The sequence below is a fragment of the Dendropsophus ebraccatus genome, chromosome 2 (assembly GCF_027789765.1).
Source record: "Dendropsophus ebraccatus isolate aDenEbr1 chromosome 2, aDenEbr1.pat, whole genome shotgun sequence".
Lineage (NCBI taxonomy): Eukaryota > Metazoa > Chordata > Amphibia > Anura > Hylidae > Dendropsophus > Dendropsophus ebraccatus.
Window position 1 is genome coordinate 174,831,265 of NC_091455.1, and position 21,316 is coordinate 174,852,580.

The following is a 21,316-nucleotide window of genomic DNA, read 5'->3' on the forward strand; positions in this document are numbered from 1 at the left end:
AGAACGGTCGGTGTCTTTGTATAATTATGGTCTCTTTTATTTTATTTTTCTTTTAATTTATTTAGGCGATTATAGAGAATAGGATTGTTACACTGTTCCCTCAGCAAGGGAGGCTCTAGCTGTCCATCCAATGCTGAAAGGTCTTAGAGGGAGAGAATGCAGTAAAGTCAATACAGGAAATTCAAGTTGGTGTCTGGTCAGATGTCACATGACTTTGCTGCAGTAATAAAAGGTGTGGTTACAGCTGAGCTAGGATAAAACAGATGGTTCTGCAGGGCTAGTGGTGGAGAGTGTGCAATATATGGGGGAAAGGGGGGGGGAATGTTTCTTTAAATACTTTTGCTACTACATGAGGGGTACATACACTAGTATAATCTAATCGAACTTTAGAAGACCAGAAAAATGTAGTACAAAAAATAATTGGTACGAATATGAATGATCAAAAAAATCATAGTTGGTGCGAATATGAATGGTCATGTAGGTTTAAAAAAAAAAAAATCAAAGCACATGTATGCCTTAATGCTTGCCTTTGAGCTTCAGTCAATAGACATTACATTAGAAGATTGCATATAATTTTTCAGTATATGAGCCTATATCTCCTCAAACCAAAGGTACATGTTAGTATGCTTACAGATCTATTAGCCCGTCAGGTTGATCTCTCTATATAATTTAAGTAGAGCCAAAAGAAGTAGACTGGTCATGAATGAATTCCAGACAAGAATTTTTATAAAGACTAGATATAATAATAATAATTTTTATTTATATAGCACCAACAGATTCCGCAGAACTTTACAATTCTGGGGGTACATACATAGACAAAAAACAGACATTAAAGAGACACATATTATTATCCATACATGAGGAGTGAGGGCCCTGCTCACATGCATGAGCTTACAGACTATTAGATATGAGCGCAACTCGAGCATGTTCAAGTCTGTTCACTTGGCATTTCAATGCTGATGGCTGAAGACCTTGGATGCAGCCCTAGAGAGTCCGGGAAAACATGGATACAGCTTATGGCCATTGGTATTCAATTGCCAGACGATCAGACTTGAGCATGCTCGAGTTGCACTCATCTCTAGTAAAGACATATCCCTTTGACCCACATACATAGGCCGCTTACTAGCCAACCAACAACCTGTTCTGAGGAGGGGCAAAAACCCCAAAACAGCTGTCTGCAGATAGGCAGTCTTTCCTTTTGGAGAGATTGTTTGGCTTTGCATACATGCCCAGTCAATGTTCTAAAACTCCTAGTGAAACACTGACTTAAAGGGACACCACTTTTCCTTAGTCTTATGAGAGCTATTTTGCATATCCTTTCTTCCCAGAATTCCCAGTGGAGCAGCAATGGCCTATAAGTCTCCACATGTCTTTATGACAGACTCTCCATATGAGACCCACTATAAAGGCATAAAAAGGCAAATAAAGTTGTCTTTTAGGGGGTGGACAATAGGATTCAAGTAGACATTGGTGAAAAACAAACCTTCCTGTCCTGTTCAGAATTTACATATATTGCAGTTAGTACCAGGAAATGAAAATCAGAATTTAGATTAACGTTCATTACTCATCACCCATACATCAAACAAGCCCCATCATCTCAACCCTGAGGATATTTCAGATCATCCAACCCTATGTTATACAAACAACAGTTCAATCGCACAAGGTAATAATAAAATTAAAAGGACTTGAAATGATAAATTGTTGGATGTGCTGTTTTCTCAGCAGGTTAATACAAAACGAAACATTGTTGACCTTCTGGACACCACTGGCTTTTAAAGGTCAATCTCATCCATTTCACATCAGTATCAGACCTTTATTATACTTTGATCAATAATGGCTACGGGATAATTACAACAAGTCTTATGTTTAGTGTTACTAGCTCACTCTATACGTTGCCAGTATCCTTTGCAATTATCGAACAAAGAAGAAAAAAAAATCAATTTAATGTCATAATGTTGACCTTGCCAAGCATGAATTAATAGACAGAGCTTTATAGGTGTAATTGTGGCAGTGATTACTTTAATAACAATATTTCCTGCTTAACCCATGGAAATGATGGTCATCAGCAGAATGGCGGCATCTGTATAATAATAGCACAATAGGCCAGTGAATGGTACGAGAGTTGCCGTACTATGCTGAGATGACAGGACACACCGGCAGATTTATTATGAGCTTATTTGTGTGCAGAGAAGAACAGTCTTGTCCTAACCCTCTTAACCTCTCTGAATATTTAAATCTGTTACTGGTATGTGAAATATTTGTTGTATATGTAGCAGCGAAGCTTCATCCATCCTCTAGGGAAAAGGCTACCACATGTTTTGCTAACCTCTCCAATTATACTGTAATATATAGCCATATGTTAGCCGGTTGACTTTAAGCAAAAGTAGGCGATGTATCTGACAGCACTTTAACTGCCTGCAGTATAAATTATAAATGTTTTAGGATATCTCTGTTAGAGAAGATTCTAAGACCCAAATGTCAAATAAGTACAAATGCCATGTAAAGCTTTATAGGGATATAGATGTGCAAAAGAAAGAGGCATTGTGTATCAAAAGAAAGGTGCTAGCCCAGGAACCAAGAGAGGTAATGTATAAACAGACAGCGGGGGAGCCGAAGGGGTTAAGGGGCGGCTGCATTACATACTCGCAGCAGTCTTTCAGACCGCTGCGAGTATGTTTTGGCAGAGAGCTGTCAGGACCTTGACTCGTAGCCGATTTCGGTGCAAAACTCGCAGCGAGATTTCCGCTGTGAGTCGGTATGGGTGAATGTAGTTATTTCCTTTCTTTATACCTTATTCTGTGGTTAGGATCCCATCTGTAGCTGTTCCCCCTCTTAGTGTGCATATCTGTAGTTAGGCCTCCTTTCTGTCGCTCATCTGTAGTTGATCCCCTTTGGGCTTCAATCTGTAGTAAGGCCCTCTCTTCGTGCAAAAAGAACTTTGCCCTTATGAACTGTGCCACTGCTCCCCCTCCAATAAACTGTGCCACTGCCCCCCAATAAACTGCCCCCCAACAAATTGTGCCACTGGGCCCCAATAAATTGTGCCACTGCCCCCTGGATAAATTGTGCCATTGTCCCCATAAATCAGTGTTTCCCAACCAGTGGCTCAACAGTTGTTGCGAAACTAAAACTCCCGTCATTTCCAGAGCAGAGAATGATGGAAGTTGTAGTTTTGCAGCAACTGAAGCGTCACATGTTGGAGAACACTGCACAGTCACATGTTGGAGAACACTGCACTAAATAAACTCTCCTCCTAAATCTTTGTTTTCCAATCAGTGGCTTTGCAGCTGTTGCCAAACTACAACTCCCATTATGCCCAGCCAGCAATGCATGGTGGGAACACTGCACAAGTCACTGTTTTCCAACAAGTGACTCTTCAGTTGTCAAACTAGAACTCCCATCATGTCCTGCTAGCAGTACATGGTGGGAGTTGTAATTTTTCTGCAATTGGAAAGTTACATGTTAGGGAACACCACACTAAATATACAGTCCCACTAATCACTGTTTTCCAGCAAGTGAGTCTGCAGTTGTTGTCAAACTACAACTCCCATCATGTCATGCTAGCAGTGCATGATTGGAGTTGGGGTTTTGCAGCAATTGGAGAGTCACATGGTCTCTAAAACCCCCACAAAGCACTGCCCCACTCCCCTTTGTACACTCACCATCTCCTGGCCTGGAGCTGAGCTGCTCTGGCCTCCTCTAATCAGGTCTGGGCCAGGACCAAAAGGTGCAGGGAGTGCAGATCCCACTGATCAGCAGCACGGAGGAGACGCTGGCTGGCCAGGCAGGGAGGTGAATGCTCCCTACTTACAGCCAGTCTTAGTGAAGAAAGACAGCAGCCCTGGTGGGACTGGGCCCCTAGGGATGTTGTGGGCACTGGCACTTGCCCAGGTAAGCCTGGTGCTGACGCCGGCCCTGCAGGTAGTCGACAGTCCACATGATCTTATGAGGGTTTAAAGAGATATTCCCACATTAACTAAAATAGTTAAACTTGTAAGGCTCATTAGGTAAAATATTTTGGCAAACCAGTGTGAAACCAGGAACTAGATTGAAGCAGCACACTAGAGAACAAAGTACAAACTGCACCCGAAAGTAGAGATAAAGCAAGAGGTCATGATAATTACTGGATAATTATCGGATACCGGATAATTGGTGAAGGAAAAGCAGCTAAAGGTTAACAGCGAACCAAAGACTCTCAGGCAGAGAGGAAAGGACCAGACAAGATGCCCATATAAAGTAGCCAGTCATGGGTTTCTACTGTGCTGAATGTTGAACACTACTTGTCACCATCAGCAGCAAATTGAAGCATTACACTCTATTTAATTAAATGTAATGGCTGTCCATGTAATGTATGTTCATGCTGGATCCTCCGAAGAAAGATCCTCTTTGTAGCCATATTATACTTTGGATAATGGATGCTGAATAGGAGATCCTTTACCCCAAAATAATCTCTACTTAATCAGACAGCTTTGGGTTTGTCTAATTCAGTTACTTGCCTGTTCGTTGTTTATGTCAATGTCTTCTTCTAACTATACATATGTCAATCACATGAATGCACATGAATAAATGTACTTAAAGGGGTAGTCTAGAGTTTTTTAAGCAGTTACGTAGGCTGACCAGGTCCCCACTAATCCACCACTTCCAGGTCACTTAACACAGAATATGCCCATCACTGGTTGCACCAGTAACCTTCATGAGACAATGATTAGCTAAATAAGCATGTTCTGTCCTTTCCTGTGTGAAGAGACAAGATCGGGAAGTAGTGATGAGTGTCGACCCAGTGAGAATTATAATGGCAGCACTGGGGAATTAAGCCGGTGACCTGGTGTGCTGGACCTCTTCGTGCACCCTCTTACCTACTTCTTTTGCATTAAATATCCCATTCCTTATGGCAAATAAGTTTTTACTTATAAGAACTTTCACAAAATAAGACCTGGGGACTATAAATGGTTAATGTTTATCAGATCTTATCATATAGTATAAAAAACTCAGACTATTTTGAGTGGTGTGGCTGTAAAATGTGTATTCAGATGGCATATCAGGAACAGGAGGCAGATCTAACAGATAATCCCATGGAGATAGATAGGATTACAGGAGTAATAGTGCATGAAATATCTTGTTTGTTTTTCTTCCACACATAGCGATTGTCTATCTTCTCCTTGGATAAAAGAAGTTAAATATCAGGATATTTTACATATTTTTATGCTAGCAAAAGAATAACTTTATAAGGTTTTAGATTGATAGGTTATCAACAGATCCCATCATTCATTATGGAGCTTATTTACCTACTCTTCTATTTTTTACATAATTTATTCAGTAATATTTGCCATCCAGTAATAGACACCATCCACTTATTAGTATGAATCTTGCTCCCTCTAGTGGACCTAATGGATATTGCAGCTGAACTGTCAGTCAATGACTTACTTGAAACAGGGATATGAATGTTATTTTTAAATAGTCTTAAGTAAAAGAGGCGCCAGTTAACACATCCCAGCAAAGCAGACCCTGCAGGGGGGAATTCCTCACTCTTCAGGCATGTCAGCAAGGCCAGAATAATACTGTGAAGTCATTGGAGGGGTAAACAACTAGCGGATTTATGGGGACACCCCACTAGTGTTCACCAAACGAGAAAGGCCATAAATCCTAGGAATAACCCCAAATCATTAACAGCATTTTGTGAGCTGCTTTGACAATAAGAATGGGGTTTTACTTCTAATAAAGTTGTCAAAACTCTGTATGCCGTCTGGTTGTTCACAATGCTGATTTGCATGTATTTAACAAGTTAGTCTTTAGGCAGTTAAAATAATACACTAGAGACTGCATCACATAGATACAGAGAAAGATGAACATGGAAATCTTCCATTTACAGTTCGGATCTGTGGTCCTAGTTCTCCTCACAGTTCCCAGATAATGTAGAGATTCACCAACTAAGACCAAACATCATAAAAAATCTCATTTATAGAAAGGAAGATATACATTGGATTATTTTTTAACACGTTTAAAGACTGCGATCAGCCGTGTAACGGCCCTCATCCCAGTAATAGGGCTTTTACACACCTTGGCATGCTATCAGTAAATAACTACAAGAAGGATACGCTTAAAAGAATGTACTTTATTTCTAATCATTTAAAATATATATCAAAAAGTAGGAATATACAAATGTACAAAAGGTCTCCAAAACAAGGTCCGTAGTGAGTAGGAGGGGGGTAATGCTGTCCTGTCCTCACTGGTGTGGAGGGAGCTCTGCCTGTATCCACAGACAGCCAAGTCCAGTCGCAATCACAGACAGTACCATCAGTACCTCCTGACTATTTAGTTGAACCAATAGTGAAACAATAAGCTATCTCCTGACAGTCAATAAACCATAATCTTCTAGTTTAGACCCGTCCAAGGAGAACAGACCGACCAACATGCCCAACGCGTTTCAGTATCAAATGTCGGATACGTCATTAGTGGCTAAACGGTCAAAGCGTCATATACGTCATAAATTTATCATAATAGATAGAACATCCCAATTACACATGATTTATGGTAAATTTTGCACGCCAGTAGTTAATATGTGTGTGATGATAATGTGGAGTCTCTCTGCTGAAACAGGAGGACGGGAGAATGTCTCCTCAAGGAGCGCTCGCTGTTGACTGATCCTAGATGTAAGTCTGTACCCAGGTAGACCCCTGAGCATGACAGATATCCGCAACCAGTATCGTATGGTGGGATAAATATCTGTTGGTCACCTGGATGTTGGTACAGTGAGTACGGGATACAGCAGCGCTCCACATTATCATCACACACATATTAACTACTGGCGTGCAAAATTAGCCATAAATCATGTGTAAATTGTGATGTTTTATCTATTATGATAAATTTATGACGTATATGACGCTTTGACCGTTTAGCCCCTGATGACGTATCCAACATTTGATACTGAAACGCGTTGGGCATGTTGGTCGGTCTGTTCTCCTTGGACGGGTCTAAACTAGAAGATTATGGTTTATTGACTGTCATGAGATAGCTTATTGTTTCACTATTGGTTCAACTAAATAGTCAGGAGGTACTGATGGTACTGTCTGTGATTGCGACTGGACTTAGCTATCTGTGGATACAGGCAGAGCTCCCTCCACACCAGTGAGGACAGGACAGCATTACCCCCCTCCTACTGACTACGGACCTTGTTTAGGAGACCTTTTGTATATTTGTATATTCCTACTTTTTGATATATATTTTAAACAATTAGAAATAAAGTACATTCTTTTAAGCGTATCCTTCTTGTAGCTATTTGTAGTGTACGTGAGGATAAACCATTGTGGGATTGGTGTACCCTGGATCACACTATTGTTTGCATGCTATTAGTAAGCATATTAATGATATACTTATTTATACTTATTATAAGTAAGGACTAAATAAGGTTTAAGAGGGAAGTGGTTTTAATTAAAAAAAAAATGAACTGAAGAACAATGGGACACAGTCTGAGGTTAGTTAGGGGAAAGGTCAGAAACAATATGAGGAAATATTACTTTTCACCACTAGATGTCGCTGTATTATATATGTATGTTCAGATGCTGCACAGCTGAAATGTGTAAAGGGTTATTGTTTGTTTGTGTGTCACATGGGTCTGCGAACCAACAGGAATCTGTTCTTCTTCTCTCCTATCACCTCTCTTCTTCTACTGCACTCTTCACCCACTCACAGCACACGTTAGTTACACTGAGGAAGGAAGTCACGTGGGAGACAGGAAGAGCAGTTCAGTCTTAGCTAGAACCTCATATGGGCAGATGCAAGAAAAGTACACAGCTAACAGTTTTCTTATCAGTAATGCTACACAACCCTATGCAGTGTTAAACCCTTTTTAGGAGAGGACAAGTCAGAGACAACCTCAACCCACGCCGTGGACTTGGAGAATAACAGAGCAGAACAGTATCCGCAAAAGCCACAGAAGCTAGGAACTGATCCAGATAGAGCAAAGTTGCGCAAAGCCTAAGAACTCTATCTCGCAGCGCGTTTGTCAGCAGGGAACCCTCAGAATTCCGCTCATCCCAGGTAACAAGGTCTGGGGCTTGTGTCACCTTCTAGGCCAGTTCAGCCAAATCTAGTGGGCATAAGGTGGTGTAAAGATTAACAAAAGGTCAATACACGGGCACAAGTGTCTTCTTCTTCTAAGCACTATTCTACCTCATCCTCCAACATCCCAGCAGAGCACAGTACTACTTGGGTTGAGACTCTCACAAAATTCTCCTCTCTGCTACTCTGTTTCTTTGTATCACTCAGTACGCTACTCAGTCAGCAGGACTGTATTCTACACTACATTCCTCTCGCAGATTCAGCTGCTGTTTTGTCAAGTATCAAGTGTTATCAATTGTATTATTCAGTGCTTTACCAAGAGAAACACCATAATAGTGTATCCTGCTCCAGCAAGACCTCTTTCAGAAAAAAAAAAAACTTATTTATGGTAAAAAGACTCTGTGATCTTTCGCCTTACACCCACACAGCACACACCGCAACCTTGGGACACTTCCCCTTTCTGTGGGTGGCAGATCTAATAGTCTGGCAGGGTCACTTTACCACTCAGGTCGTGACCCCCCCATCCATGATTACACTAACCCAAGGGACCCCGTACCAGCCCGGCAGGACACTGACCACAGGGGAAAAAAGTACAACCGGCCTTGTAAAATAAAAGCAGGCGTGCCCTCACACCTGCGTGCCCCACCAGAACTGGCGACACGAAGTAACACCTCAAGGTCCGGCTGTATCTCGGCCAACCACCACCAGGTGGAGTCACACTTCACCATCTATATATCGATATAGCTGGAGATAGAGTGCGGCAGCAGCATGATCCATTCCCTAATTAATTCTTTTAAATGTGCAGCATTTGATTACCGGTGGTTGCAAAAGTTGGATGCGGTCCTAGGGTGTCCTTTCCCATACAGCCTTTGGGCTGCATGCAACTTCTGCCACTGGCAATTAAATGCTGCACGCTTGGGCTCGGATGAACTAGAGCGTGCTTGAGGTTTGCTCATCTCTAGCCACTAATGTTAATTGTTACAGCTGGCTGGCCGTTAATACTTGGAAACTGGCAGTGAAACACAATAATAACCAAGAACCTGAGTGATTCACAATGTTTAATAGGGAAAAGATAAGTAAGACCTAACTTTTATTGGATAAAATAAACTTCACAATTTACCACCCATGGTGCAAAACATAAAGACATACCCACATACCACTCCTAGTTTCCCAGCAACTCATGTACTAGTGCTGAATGATGGGGAGTTAATGGAAATATAGGACCTACTCTAGGGTGATATCTGTCCCTGGTGTTCCCTAATCTAATCCCCTATGCCTAGGCGGGGTTGCCATCCTAAGAAGGGCAATCCCACACAGGAACCTAGACCTATAGGGCCTATCAAGTGCCTGATATATGGTGAGGCCTAGCTGGTAGGCCCACTAGAGTGTCCACTAACTACTGTACCTAACCACCTATGGTCACTTCCGCAGATATTATTCTGGTACTCACCAGGATTAATTAAAGACCAATAAAAGTTAAGTCTTACTTATCTTTCCCCTATTGACTTCGTGTTGGACCGTAATTACACATATATGTTATTCGGTGAGCTGATTCACAGTGTTACCTAGGTGCCCAAACACAGCTTCCTTTGCAAACCCTTCAGTGATTTCGATAGTATTATTCCTGTGGCTTCTATTCTGTATTCTTCTTACCCATAAAAACAAATATGTGAGTAGAATAGTTTAGCGCAGACAATGTACTGGTAATTAACCTGATATTTATGCTAATTAAATATATTAGGTACAAAAAAAAAGAATTAAAATGTGGAATATGCGCTAATTGATTCCAGCTCATGGTTATGTCCTTCAAGATCTAATTAATTAAGATACAACAGATCGGGTACATATACTCTTAAAGTCTATGTGTTGGTAAATAAATTCTTCTAATTCTTCACGGCCTAATTTAAGGATCCTGTATTAATTAACACAGAAGAAATAGATGGGTATGTCCTTGTCTAAGGTGGCTTTTTGTTCCAAAAACTATATATATAATGAGGACCATCCACCTATAAGGATTCTCTGAATGAGCTGCAGAAGAAGGGAAATGGGCAGGTTGTCATCCTGTAACATCATGCTCTTTTCTGTGTGTACTTTCTCCATTCTCTTTGCCTTTTCTCTTTGTTCCGAAGAAACAACAGCAACGAATCTAGACATTGAAGACAAATATGATGACTTGTTTGAGGTAAGGTTCTTCATTATCCAGAATAGTTTTTCTTTTAGATAAATTATAACATGTTACCTTTTTATTTTTTGTATAATTGTTTTATGGATACCAAAGTATATGGTGGTCTTTAGCATGTCAGTACAGTAGCACAAAGATTTAAACTGTTTGGAGCAGAATGATTTATTATGATGGCGGAAGTTCCGCATCTTCCGTGCATGGACAATAATCATGCAATATGTGAATGCCCTCTTGGATAACTGTGTTGGTTGATTGAATGTATGTGAAATATATTTCGTATACATAAAAAAAAATTAAAAAAATGATCTTGTTGGAAGAATACATAGACTTAAATGGGTCTGTGGGTTTATAAAAAAAGGATATGCTTTTTGCTATAGTCTATGGACTGTGCCCAGTACTGCAGCTTTGGAAAATAATTTTGGAAGTATAGACAGATATATGAAAGGTACCTTGTGTCTCCTTGCCCTAACCAACATTATAAATTTCTCCTGCTGAGAATTATTGTACACCTCCCTAAAGCGTACCTGTCACTATGAAAAAACCTTTTCACATGTCACAGAGAAATGTCAAAAGTTTTGATTGGTCAAGGTTTGAATTTTCAGACTGCGACCGATCAGGAGAATGCGCCAGGAGATGTCAGTTTACTCCTGGAACTGTGTGATGCGACCGTGACGCTTAAAGGAGTGTGGAATATATCCAAGAGTTCTAGGAGACAGGCTATAAAAGTTTTTTTTAGCGCTGGATAACCCCTTTAAGCATGCACTATCCTTCTTGCGCAGGAAGGCCCCGTTCCCACTGAGCAAAGGTAGCGGAATTCCGCGACGGAATTGTCCGCCGCGGAATGCCGTTAGCCTCCCGCTCATAATGGGAGTCTATGGGAGGCGCGCGCTGCTGCTCTATACGCGCTGAAGAATGAACATGTTCATTCTTCAGCGCGGACAGGGCAGGAGCGCGCGCCTCCCATAGAGTCCCATTATGAGCGGGAGGCTAACGGCATTCCGCGGCGGACAATTCCGTCGCGGAATTCCGCTACCTTTGCTCAGTGGGAACGGAGCCGAAGACATACCAATTCAATGAATCCTTCTCCCCAGTGAAATAAAACAGAGCACTACCAAGCACTGTGTGCATACATATCTACAGGGAAACTAAAGGATAGGGGAAAAAAATACGTGGAAAGATGCCTCTATATAATGTATTACCAATCTGCAAAGTTCTGTCGCACTGGTAGTTGATTGAAATGGCAATCCACTCTGTCTCCTGCTCCCTCTGCCCCCCCCCCCCAGGAGACAAAGCCCATGTGACCACTGTCTCACATTGTGTTGCACAGAGTGAGGATGCAGATGTGACAGGGGATGGAGAGGGGGCGGTGGTGCTGACGGGAGGCCCAGAAAGGGCTATGGTCTAGATGGTAGGGGCAAGATTATGTGGAAACAGGATGTTCTGATTTTGCATCGCAAAGACTACTGGGAAATGTAAACTGATATCAGTGCATAAGCAGAGAAACAGCAAAAGAGACAGAGCAGGCAGAAAAGTGCATTAGAGGAGCAGGAGCACTGTAAAATTATATGAAGAGCGTCATGGGGGAACATGGGTAAGAATGTTGCAGTGTTTGTAAGTTGTTGTTTTAACAAGGTTTTTTTTAAAATAAATTTTCTCAATAAGGCAACGCCATGTTAGTGAGGTAAAGTTGAACTGTCAGTGGAAGAGGAGACAGGGGCAGATTTATTAAAGGGGAACTATCAGCAGGTTAGACAAATCCAACCTGCTGATATCTCCCTATTGCGCGGAAGATGAATGTATGTCTTCCACCTATGTCTCTTACCTTCATCCTCTGCACCATTCCTGTGCTGATTGTAGTGTAGTCCTGTGCCGTTTGGAGCACTGGGGGCGGGGCTACTGCTCCCAGAGCACTGATCTGTCCCACCCCTGGCTGGCCCACTCCACTGATATTCATTAGAAGAAGCGGGCTAAACTAAAATAAGTTAATCTGGTCTATTTATTTATATATTTCAAATATCTTTTCTATCTTTTTTGTGACAGTCCAGAGAAGATTTCCAACCTCAGAGGAATATTAATTCTAATGAATATCGACATTTGGTACCAAAAAGCTTAAGTGACATGACACCTCCACTCAAGTACAGTAGCTTTCCAAATCTTGGGAGGGAGTTCCTTGAGGAAAGAGGTCTCAAGCCCGCTGCAAACCTTCCACTGAGATTTGGAAGAGCATCAGATGACAAAGTGGGAAAGAGCATCCCAAACCTGCCTCTTAGGTTTGGCCGATACATACCTGGAAAGGCAAGTATACAGTCAGCAGCCAATTTACCCCAGAGGTTTGGACGATCCCAATCTGTTGGCCATTTTCTGCAGTCTTTTGCTACATTACCTCTCCATTTTGGAAGAACAAATAAAGTGAAAAATTCTGATGAAGACAATCAAAGGTAAAATAAATAGTAACTTCCTATGCAAAGACAAAAATGGTTTTCCTTTAATGGTTTTGCATGAAATTAATGTAAAGGCTTTGCTTTTTAACCAGCAACAATGTCACTTGCCACTCGTATGCATGGGCAGTGCCTAGAATTGGAGCTCAGTCCCATTTATTTTAAAGGCAATGTGTCATCAGTAAATGACTTATTGTTTAAATAATGTTTCTATGTTAAATTATTATTTTATTTTTAAAAAATTTTTGTGACTGTTTTCTAATTTTCCAATTTTCTTTCTATATTATAAAATAATCCTGAAATCTTGCAGTTTTTATTCTCACCACTGGGGCTAAAACTAAGCTGAGACTTTCTGTTGTGTCCGTGGTGATAAGAGGAGGCTGCTGTAAAGTGATCTGTACAGCATTGCAGCAACATGTGACACCAGTAGATAGATAACATCAATAAATCAAGATAGAATCAAGACAATAGGAGCTCGCTGTGGAATGACCTTTCCAAAGGTCACAAAGCATGGTCAATGATGTTAGATATTCATCTCAAGGGGACAGAATCTGTCTGTTGTCATCTATGTCCATGAGTCTCACTAAATGCTCTTAAAAACAGCCCAGGAATATGGAAGCCCCCATAACAATGTACAAAAAGTAACATAAAAAGAATTTAGAAAACAGGAAAAGGTTAGAATAAAAGAGCAATTTTTAGTATCTGACTCTAATCAGTAAAAGAAAAGTCTGGGGACCAGAATACGGCTGAAGCTTCATGTGATACTACATCCTGGAAGTAAGCCTTCTGGGGATGGGGAGAGTGTATATCCCAATCATCAAGATGTCCAATAACATCAGTGACATTGTGCAGCTATTGGACATTACATGCAGGTAGTACCATGTTATATATCTGTCCCCTCCACTTATTACTTTTGAGACAAGGAATCGCAGGAATTGAGCACCAGGGAGCAGAAGGCTTCATCCATCTTCTGCTCCCCAGGCAATCACTTTAATTCTCTTTAATGCCTATGGACAAAAATAGTGCTGTTTTTTGGAATTAAAAAGTCAACATTTTTCTAATCTCGGTCATATTAGAGAAATATGTACAAACAAATTGTCTTGTAAGAAATGTGAATCTTTATTTTAGGATGCCATGTGTGCTGCAGTTTTACAATTGCTAGAGAGTCACAGGTTGAAAACTATTGTCCTAAACTAACAATTCCATAACAAAGCCTTTTCTTTTATTTCAGAAGCCAGGCAATGACATATGACTAAGAGCAGAACCTTCATATGTAGCATCAGGAACCTGTGGCTTGTTCACATAAACAGTTGCAGTTTTTTCCCCAGACCAGCGATGAGCACTGAAGATCTCTATGGCAATCTCAATGTATTTTCTGATGGCTTGAATCCCACTCTTTGTACACAGTTGTAAAATCAGGTTCCTGTTGGTCACGGCCTTCAACCCTGAAGAACAGCAATGACTGTACAAAGTAACATTGAAAATGGCTAAGCTTATTTCATTTAAAGTATAGCTTCAAATTGTATTATTACTATATTGTATCTAAAATAAAAAGACAAAAAATGATGAGAAGCACCAGGTTTTATCTTTACTTATAAAGGAGTTCAAAAAGTAAAACTTATTTATAAGATATATTTCCACCTACATGTCCATCTGCAGTTTAGTTCTTGGATTAAAGATCTAAAAAAAAAAAAGCTTGAGTGGTCTTAGAGGTTGGACCCCCCACTGAACAGCATGCCATGGAATATTCTAGCAATATTCTATAATGCTATATCATTCTAAGAATGCCCCTTTAAAGGAAACAATTTTCAGCACAAAGCAAGGCCATGTTTGACAATCCTGAGAGGGTCTAATGCCATCCTCTGCCTTTCTCAAAATCTTGCGTATGTTTGGGAGCCTCCTTATTCCTGGATATGTGTAGTGGTTTGAGGAGTATTTACAAGTAGCACTACCAGGGCCGGGACAAAGAGTAGGCAGGGGTAGGCGATGGCCTAGGGCGCCAAACAGCAGGGGGCGCCACCAGGCCGAACCCGGAAGCCGCATACGGGAGTTGATTACATCAGCCCCATGTCGGGAGATTCACAGCCTGTGAGTCTTCAGCTGCTGCTGCTGTACATAGGAGGGGGGAGGGGCGGCCTCCTGCTGAGGACACTGCTGTGGCTGAGCTCCCACTCCCAGGAGGCGTCTGACCTGGTGCAGGAGGGCAGCATGGGGGAATGTGCAGCATTACTCATCCCCTGCTGCACATCCGCCTGCCTGTGGGAGCTGCTAAGCTGTCGGGCCAGAGAGGAGGAGGTGAAGAATGGCAGCCTGCAGACACCACACAGCACATGGGGACAGGGCCGCTTTAACCAGAGGGCACATGGTGCACGTGCACCGGGCCCACTGGTTAAAGGGGCCCCCCCGAGCAGGCCGGCCGTTGCTATGTGCGACCAGTGCGGTCGCACAGGGCTCCGGCCACCAGCCTGTCAGGGGGGAGCGCCATGGATGGGTAATCTACTTACCCCTCCATGGCGCCCCCTGCAGGGCCCCCCCGTCCGCCGCTGCCCCCGTCCGCTGCTGCTGCGGCGCTTCAGCGCTGCAGCAGCAGCGACACTGACAGAGAGAGAGCCATTGGCTCCCTCCCTGTCAGTCACTCACTCTTGTGGCCGCACTTCCTGCGGTCACAAGAGGCCGCGCTCTCCCTCTAGCGCCCGACGTCACTGGAGCGTCGGCGCGAGGGTAAGGGGAGTGCAGCCTCTTGTGACCGCAGGAAGTGCGGCCACAAGAGGGAAGAGAAGAGGAACGCGTGGACCTAGGTGAGTAAGAGTGTTTGTTTTTTTCAATGTTATATGGGAGGGGGAGCTATATACTATTGGGGAGCACAGGGGGCTATATACTATGGGGGAGAACGGGGGGCTATATACTATGGGGGAGCACAGGGGGCTATATACTATGGGGGGGGGCACAGGGGGCTATATACTATGGGGGGGCTATATACTATGGGGGGCACAGGGGGCTATATACTATGGGGGGGGCACAGGGGGCTATATACTATGGGGGGCACAGGGGGCTATATACTATGGGGGAGCACAGGGGGCTATATACTATTGGGGAGCACAGGGGGCTATATACTATGGGGGAGCACAGGGAGCTACATACTATTGGGGAGCACAGGGGGGCTATATACTATGGGGGAGAACGGGGGCTATATACTATTGGGGAGCACAGGGGGGCTATATACTATGGGGGAGAACGGGGGCTATATACTATTGGGGAGCACAGGGGGGCTATATACTATGGGGGAGAACGGGGGCTATATACTATTGGGGAGCACAGGGGGGCTATATACTATGGGGGAGAACGGGGGCTATATACTATTGGGGAGCACAGGGGGCTATATACTATGGGGGAGAACGGGGGCTATATACTATTGGGGAGCACAGGGGGCTATATACTATGGGGGAGCACAGGGGGCTATATACTATGGGGGAGCACAGGGGGCTATATACTATGGGGGAGCACAGGGGAGCTATATACTATGGGGGAGCACAGGGGGCTATACACTATGGGGGAGCACAGGGGAGCTATATACTATTGGGGAGCACAGGGGGCTATATACTATTGGGGAGCACAGGGGAGCTATATACTATGGGGGAGCATAGGGGAGCTATATACTTTGGGGGAGCACAGGGGGCTATATACTATGGGGGAGCACAGGGGGCTATATACTATGGGGGAGCACAGGGGGCTATATACTATGGGGGAGCACAGGGGGCTATATACTATGGGGGAGCACAGGCGGCTATATACTATTGGGGAGCACAGGGGAGCTATATACTATGGGGGAGCATAGGGGAGCTATATACTTTGGGGGAGCACAGGGGGCTATATACTATGGGGGAGCACAGGGGGCTATATACTATGGGGGAGCACAGGGGGCTATATACTATGGGGGAGCACAGGGGGCTATATACTATGGGGGAGCACAGGGGGCTATACACTATGGGGGAGAACGGGGGCTATACACTATTGGGGAGCACAGGGGGCTATATACTATGGGGGAGCACAGGGGGCTATATACTATGGGGGAGCACAGGGGAGCTATATACTATGGGGGAGCACAGGGGAGCTATATACTTTGGGGGAGCACAGGGGGCTATATACTATGGGGGAGCACAGGGGGCTATATACTATGGGGGAGCACAGGGGGCTATATACTATGGGGGAGCACAGGGGAGCTATATACTATTGGGGAGCACAGGGGAGCTATATACTATTGGGAAGCACAGGGGAGCTATATACTATGGGGGAGCACAGGGGGCTATACACTATGGGGGAGAACGGGGGCTATACACTATTGGGGAGCACAGGGGGCTATATACTATGGGGGAGCACAGGGGGCTATATACTATGGGGGAGCACAGGGGAGCTATATACTATGGGGGAGCACAGGGGAGCTATATACTTTGGGGGAGCACAGGGGGCTATATACTATGGGGGAGCACAGGGGGCTATATACTATGGGGGAGCACAGGGGGCTATATACTATGGGGGAGCACAGGGGAGCTATATACTATTGGGGAGCACAGGGGAGCTATATACTATTGGGAAGCACAGGGGGCTATATACTATTGGGGAGCACAGGGGAGCTATATACTATGGGGGAGCACAGGGGAGCTATATACTTTGGGGGAGCACAGGGGGCTATATACTATGGGGGAGCACAGGGGAGCTATATACTATGGGGGAGCACAGGGGAGCTATATACTATGGGGGAGCACAGGGGGCTATATACTATGGGGGAGCACAGGGGGCTATATACTATGGGGGAGCACAGGGGGCTATATACTATGGGGGAGCACAGGGGGTTATATACTATTGGGGAGCACAGGTTAGCTATATACTATTGGGGAGCACAGGGGCTATATACTATTGGGGAGCACAGGGGAGCTATATACTATTGGGGAGCACAGGGGTCTATATACTATGGGGGAGAGCACAGGGGGCTATATATTATGGAGAGCACAGGGGGGCTATATACTATTGAGGGGGAGCACAGGGGGGGCTATATACTATTGTAGGAGAGCACAGGGGGGCTATATACTATTGTGGGAGAGCACAGGGGGGCTATATACTATTGGGGGAGAGCACAGGGGCTATATACTATTGTGGGAGAGCACAGGGGGGCTATATACTATTGTGGGAGAGCACAGGGGGGCTATATACTATTGTGGGAGAGCATAGGGGGGCTATATACTATTGTGGGAGAGCACAGGGGGGCTATATACTATTGTGGGTGAGCACAGGGGGCTATATACTACTGGGGAGAGTGCACAGGGGGGCTATATACTAATGGGGGAGCGCACAGGAGGGCTGTATATAACTGGAGGAGCACATGAGGGTCTATATACTACAGGGACACCTTAAAACTATGGAGGCACAGAGGGGTGTAACTATGTAGGAGTACAGAGGGGTGTAACTACTGTATAGGGGTACAAGGGACCTAACTACTGTATGTGTTGGAGCCTTAAATATTTGTCTGGCAGATTCTGGAGAGAAGATTCACAGCCAGGAGAAGACTTCAAGGTGGCCCAGGCTGGATGGAGAGAAAAAGAAAAGGTGACAGACTCTGATCAGAGAAGACGCCCCCGGTGAGTCACTGGATGTAACTTCACTCTGTTATAGGCTTGTACTGATAGGGGTCATGGTATGGCGGTATTATGTAATGGTATCAATGGTGATATCTTTCTGTTTTGTTTAGTGCAGTTTTTATGTAATATGTAATCACTGAATGGTGGAAATAGTGTTATAAGGTAACTACTGTATGTATTGGGGCTCTTGATACAGTGTGGGGGCAAATTCAGTACATTATACAATGTGCAGAAAGGTAAGGGGGGGCCCACTCTTGAGGGCTGTGCACTGGGCCCACCAATGTATTAAAACGGCTCTGCATGGGGACCAGGAAGTGTCTGCAGCTCTGTCTGTCCTGGGCCTCTCATCTGCATTGTTGTCTTCATCACCAGCAGACCCCTCCATGACAGTCCCAGAATGGGAAGAAGGTGCAAGCGCCACACACCTAGATGAGAGGTAGCTGATTTGTGTGTGTGTGTGTGTGTGTGTGTGTGTATATATATATATATATATATATATCTATATATATATATATATATATATATATATATATATATATATATATAGTACATAAATGTGTGTGTGTGTGTGTGTGTATACATAAGTGTGTGCCTGTATACATGTATATATACTGCCTGTCTGTATACATAAATGTGTGTGTCTGTGTGTATATACATAAACATGTCTGTATACAGTATGTAGTTTTTTCTCTGTATATTACTGGAAGGTATGTATAAGCTCAGGTTCACACTGCTTTTTGTGTTCATGTTTCACAGTTTGAATAGAAAAGCGTAGGTGACTATGCTAGTGTATATACAGTAATATAGGTGACTATGCTAGTGTATATACAGTAATATAGGTGACTGCTATTGTATATACAGTAATATAGGTGACTATGCTATTGTATATACAGTAATATAGGTGACTATGCTAGTGTATGTACAGTAATATAGGTGACTATGCTAGTGTATATACAGTAACATAGGTGACTATGCTAGTGTATATACAGTAATATAGGTGACTATGCTAGTGTATATACAGTAATATAGGTGACTATGCTATTGTATATACAGTAATAAGTGACTATGCTAGTGTATATACAGTAATATAGGTGACTATGCTAGTGTATATACAGTAACATAGGTGACTATGCTAGTGTATATACAGTAATATAGGTGACTGCTAGTGTATATACAGTAATATAGGTGACTATGCTAGTGTATATACAGTAATATAGGTGACTGCTATTGTATATACAGTAATATAGGTGACTATGCTAGTGTATATACAGTAATATAGGTGACTATGCTAGTGTATATACAGTAATATAGGTGACTGCTATTGTATATACAGTAATATAGGTGACTATGCTATTGTATATACAGTAATATAGGTGACTATGCTAGTGTATGTACAGTAATATAGGTGACTATGCTAGTGTATATACAGTAACATAGGTGACTATGCTAGTGTATATACAGTAATATAGGTGACTATGCTAGTGTATATACAGTAATATAGGTGACTATGCTATTGTATATACAGTAATAAGTGACTATGCTAGTGTATATACAGTAATATAGGTGACTATGCTAGTGTATATACAGTAATATAGGTGACTGCTAGTGTATATACAGTAATATAGGTGACTATGCTAGTGTATGTACAGTAATATAGGTGACTATGCTAGTGTATGTACAGTAATATAGGTGACTATGCTAGTGTATATACAGTAACATAGGTGACTATGCTAGTGTATATACAGTAATATAGGTGACTATGCTAGTGTATATACAGTAATATAGGTGACTATGCTATTGTATATACAGTAATAAGTGACTATGCTAGTGTATATACAGTAATATAGGTGACTATGCTAGTGTATATACAGTAACATAGGTGACTATGCTAGTTTATATACAGTAACATAGGTGACTATGCTATTGTATATACAGTAATATAGGTGACTATGCTATTGTATATACAGTAATATAGGTGACTATGCTAGTGTATATACAGTAATATAGGTGACTATGCTCTTGTATATAGAGTAACACCTTGGTGTACTGGAGCATTGCTTTCAGAAAATCAGGGGGGAGAACTGTCAGATTGTATTAAGGTGTTCAGACACCAAGGTTACAGGTTTTGGATACCCACTGCAAATACTACTGTATGTATTGGGGCTCATAATACAGTGTGGGGGCACTTTCAGGGCATTATACTGTCTGTGGGGCACCAGTTCTTATAACACTGGGATCGGGGGGGGGGGGGGGGCGCCATGGGCGCCATTGGCGCCATTTGCCTTCTCTGCCTAGGGCACCAAAACTTCTTGTCCTGGCCCTGAGCACTACTCTGGCCAGGCCGGAGACCAGAGCAGTGCAGCATTGAGGCAGGAGTGTGTATTTTCAGGGCACATTTTGTTAAAACCAGTTGCAAAATTTATTAGAGAAAAAGGCCACAGTTCATAGGGAATGATGGTACAATTTTTCTCTTTGAGCAGTGGCAAAGACCATTGGGCAGTATTGGCATAGTTTATCAGACGGCAGTGGCACTATTGTTAAGGTGAGAAGCGGCATCATTATTTAAGGGCACAGTTCATATAGAGTGCACATTGACATCCTTAAAAGGAGTCTCATCAGAAAATTACCTATTGTTTTTATGGTAACCATATTTTTTTTACGAATTACAGTGAAAGATGACATCAATAAATACAGAAGTAAAAAAATGATGTGCACAGTCAGCCTCTCCCTCCCTGTGGAATGATCACTCCAAAGATAACAGAGCATGTCCTGACATCCTTCACATTCATGTTGATGGAACAGCTCCATTTTGTCTATGTCCATGAGGCTTGCTGTAAAGGATGGCTGTTGCCATAATGTATTCAAAAAATGTTTTAAAAATATCAGAACTATCAGAAAATAGAAACTGGAAGAGAACATTTTTCAGTATATGGTTAATACACTATATACAGTGATATATAGTCTCCAGTCCACTCACTGCCCTCAACAAGTGTTGATTGAACCGT

General features: G+C 42.8%; 1 protein-coding gene across 1 annotated transcript; it reads left to right on the forward strand.

Annotated features, from left to right (window-relative positions):
* The first annotated feature begins 10,102 nt into the window (after positions 1-10,102).
* NPVF (neuropeptide VF precursor) lies at positions 10,103-12,682 on the forward strand. Its single transcript, XM_069959710.1, has 2 exons — positions 10,103-10,240; positions 12,281-12,682. The coding sequence occupies exons 1-2, from the start codon at positions 10,103-10,105 to the stop codon at positions 12,680-12,682; spliced, it is 540 nt and encodes a 179-aa protein (XP_069815811.1).
* The last annotated feature ends 8,634 nt before the right edge of the window (positions 12,683-21,316 follow it).

What these genes read in the sequence shown, in the direction of transcription:
- NPVF (XM_069959710.1), top strand. Translation starts at nt 10,103, where the DNA reads ATGGGCAGGTTGTCATCCTGTAACATCATGCTCTTTTCTGTGTGTACT. An exon ending in AATATGATGACTTGTTTGAG is followed by an intron (nt 10,241 to 12,280) that starts GTAAGGTTCTTC and finishes TTTTTGTGACAG; the next exon opens with TCCAGAGAAGATTTCCAACC.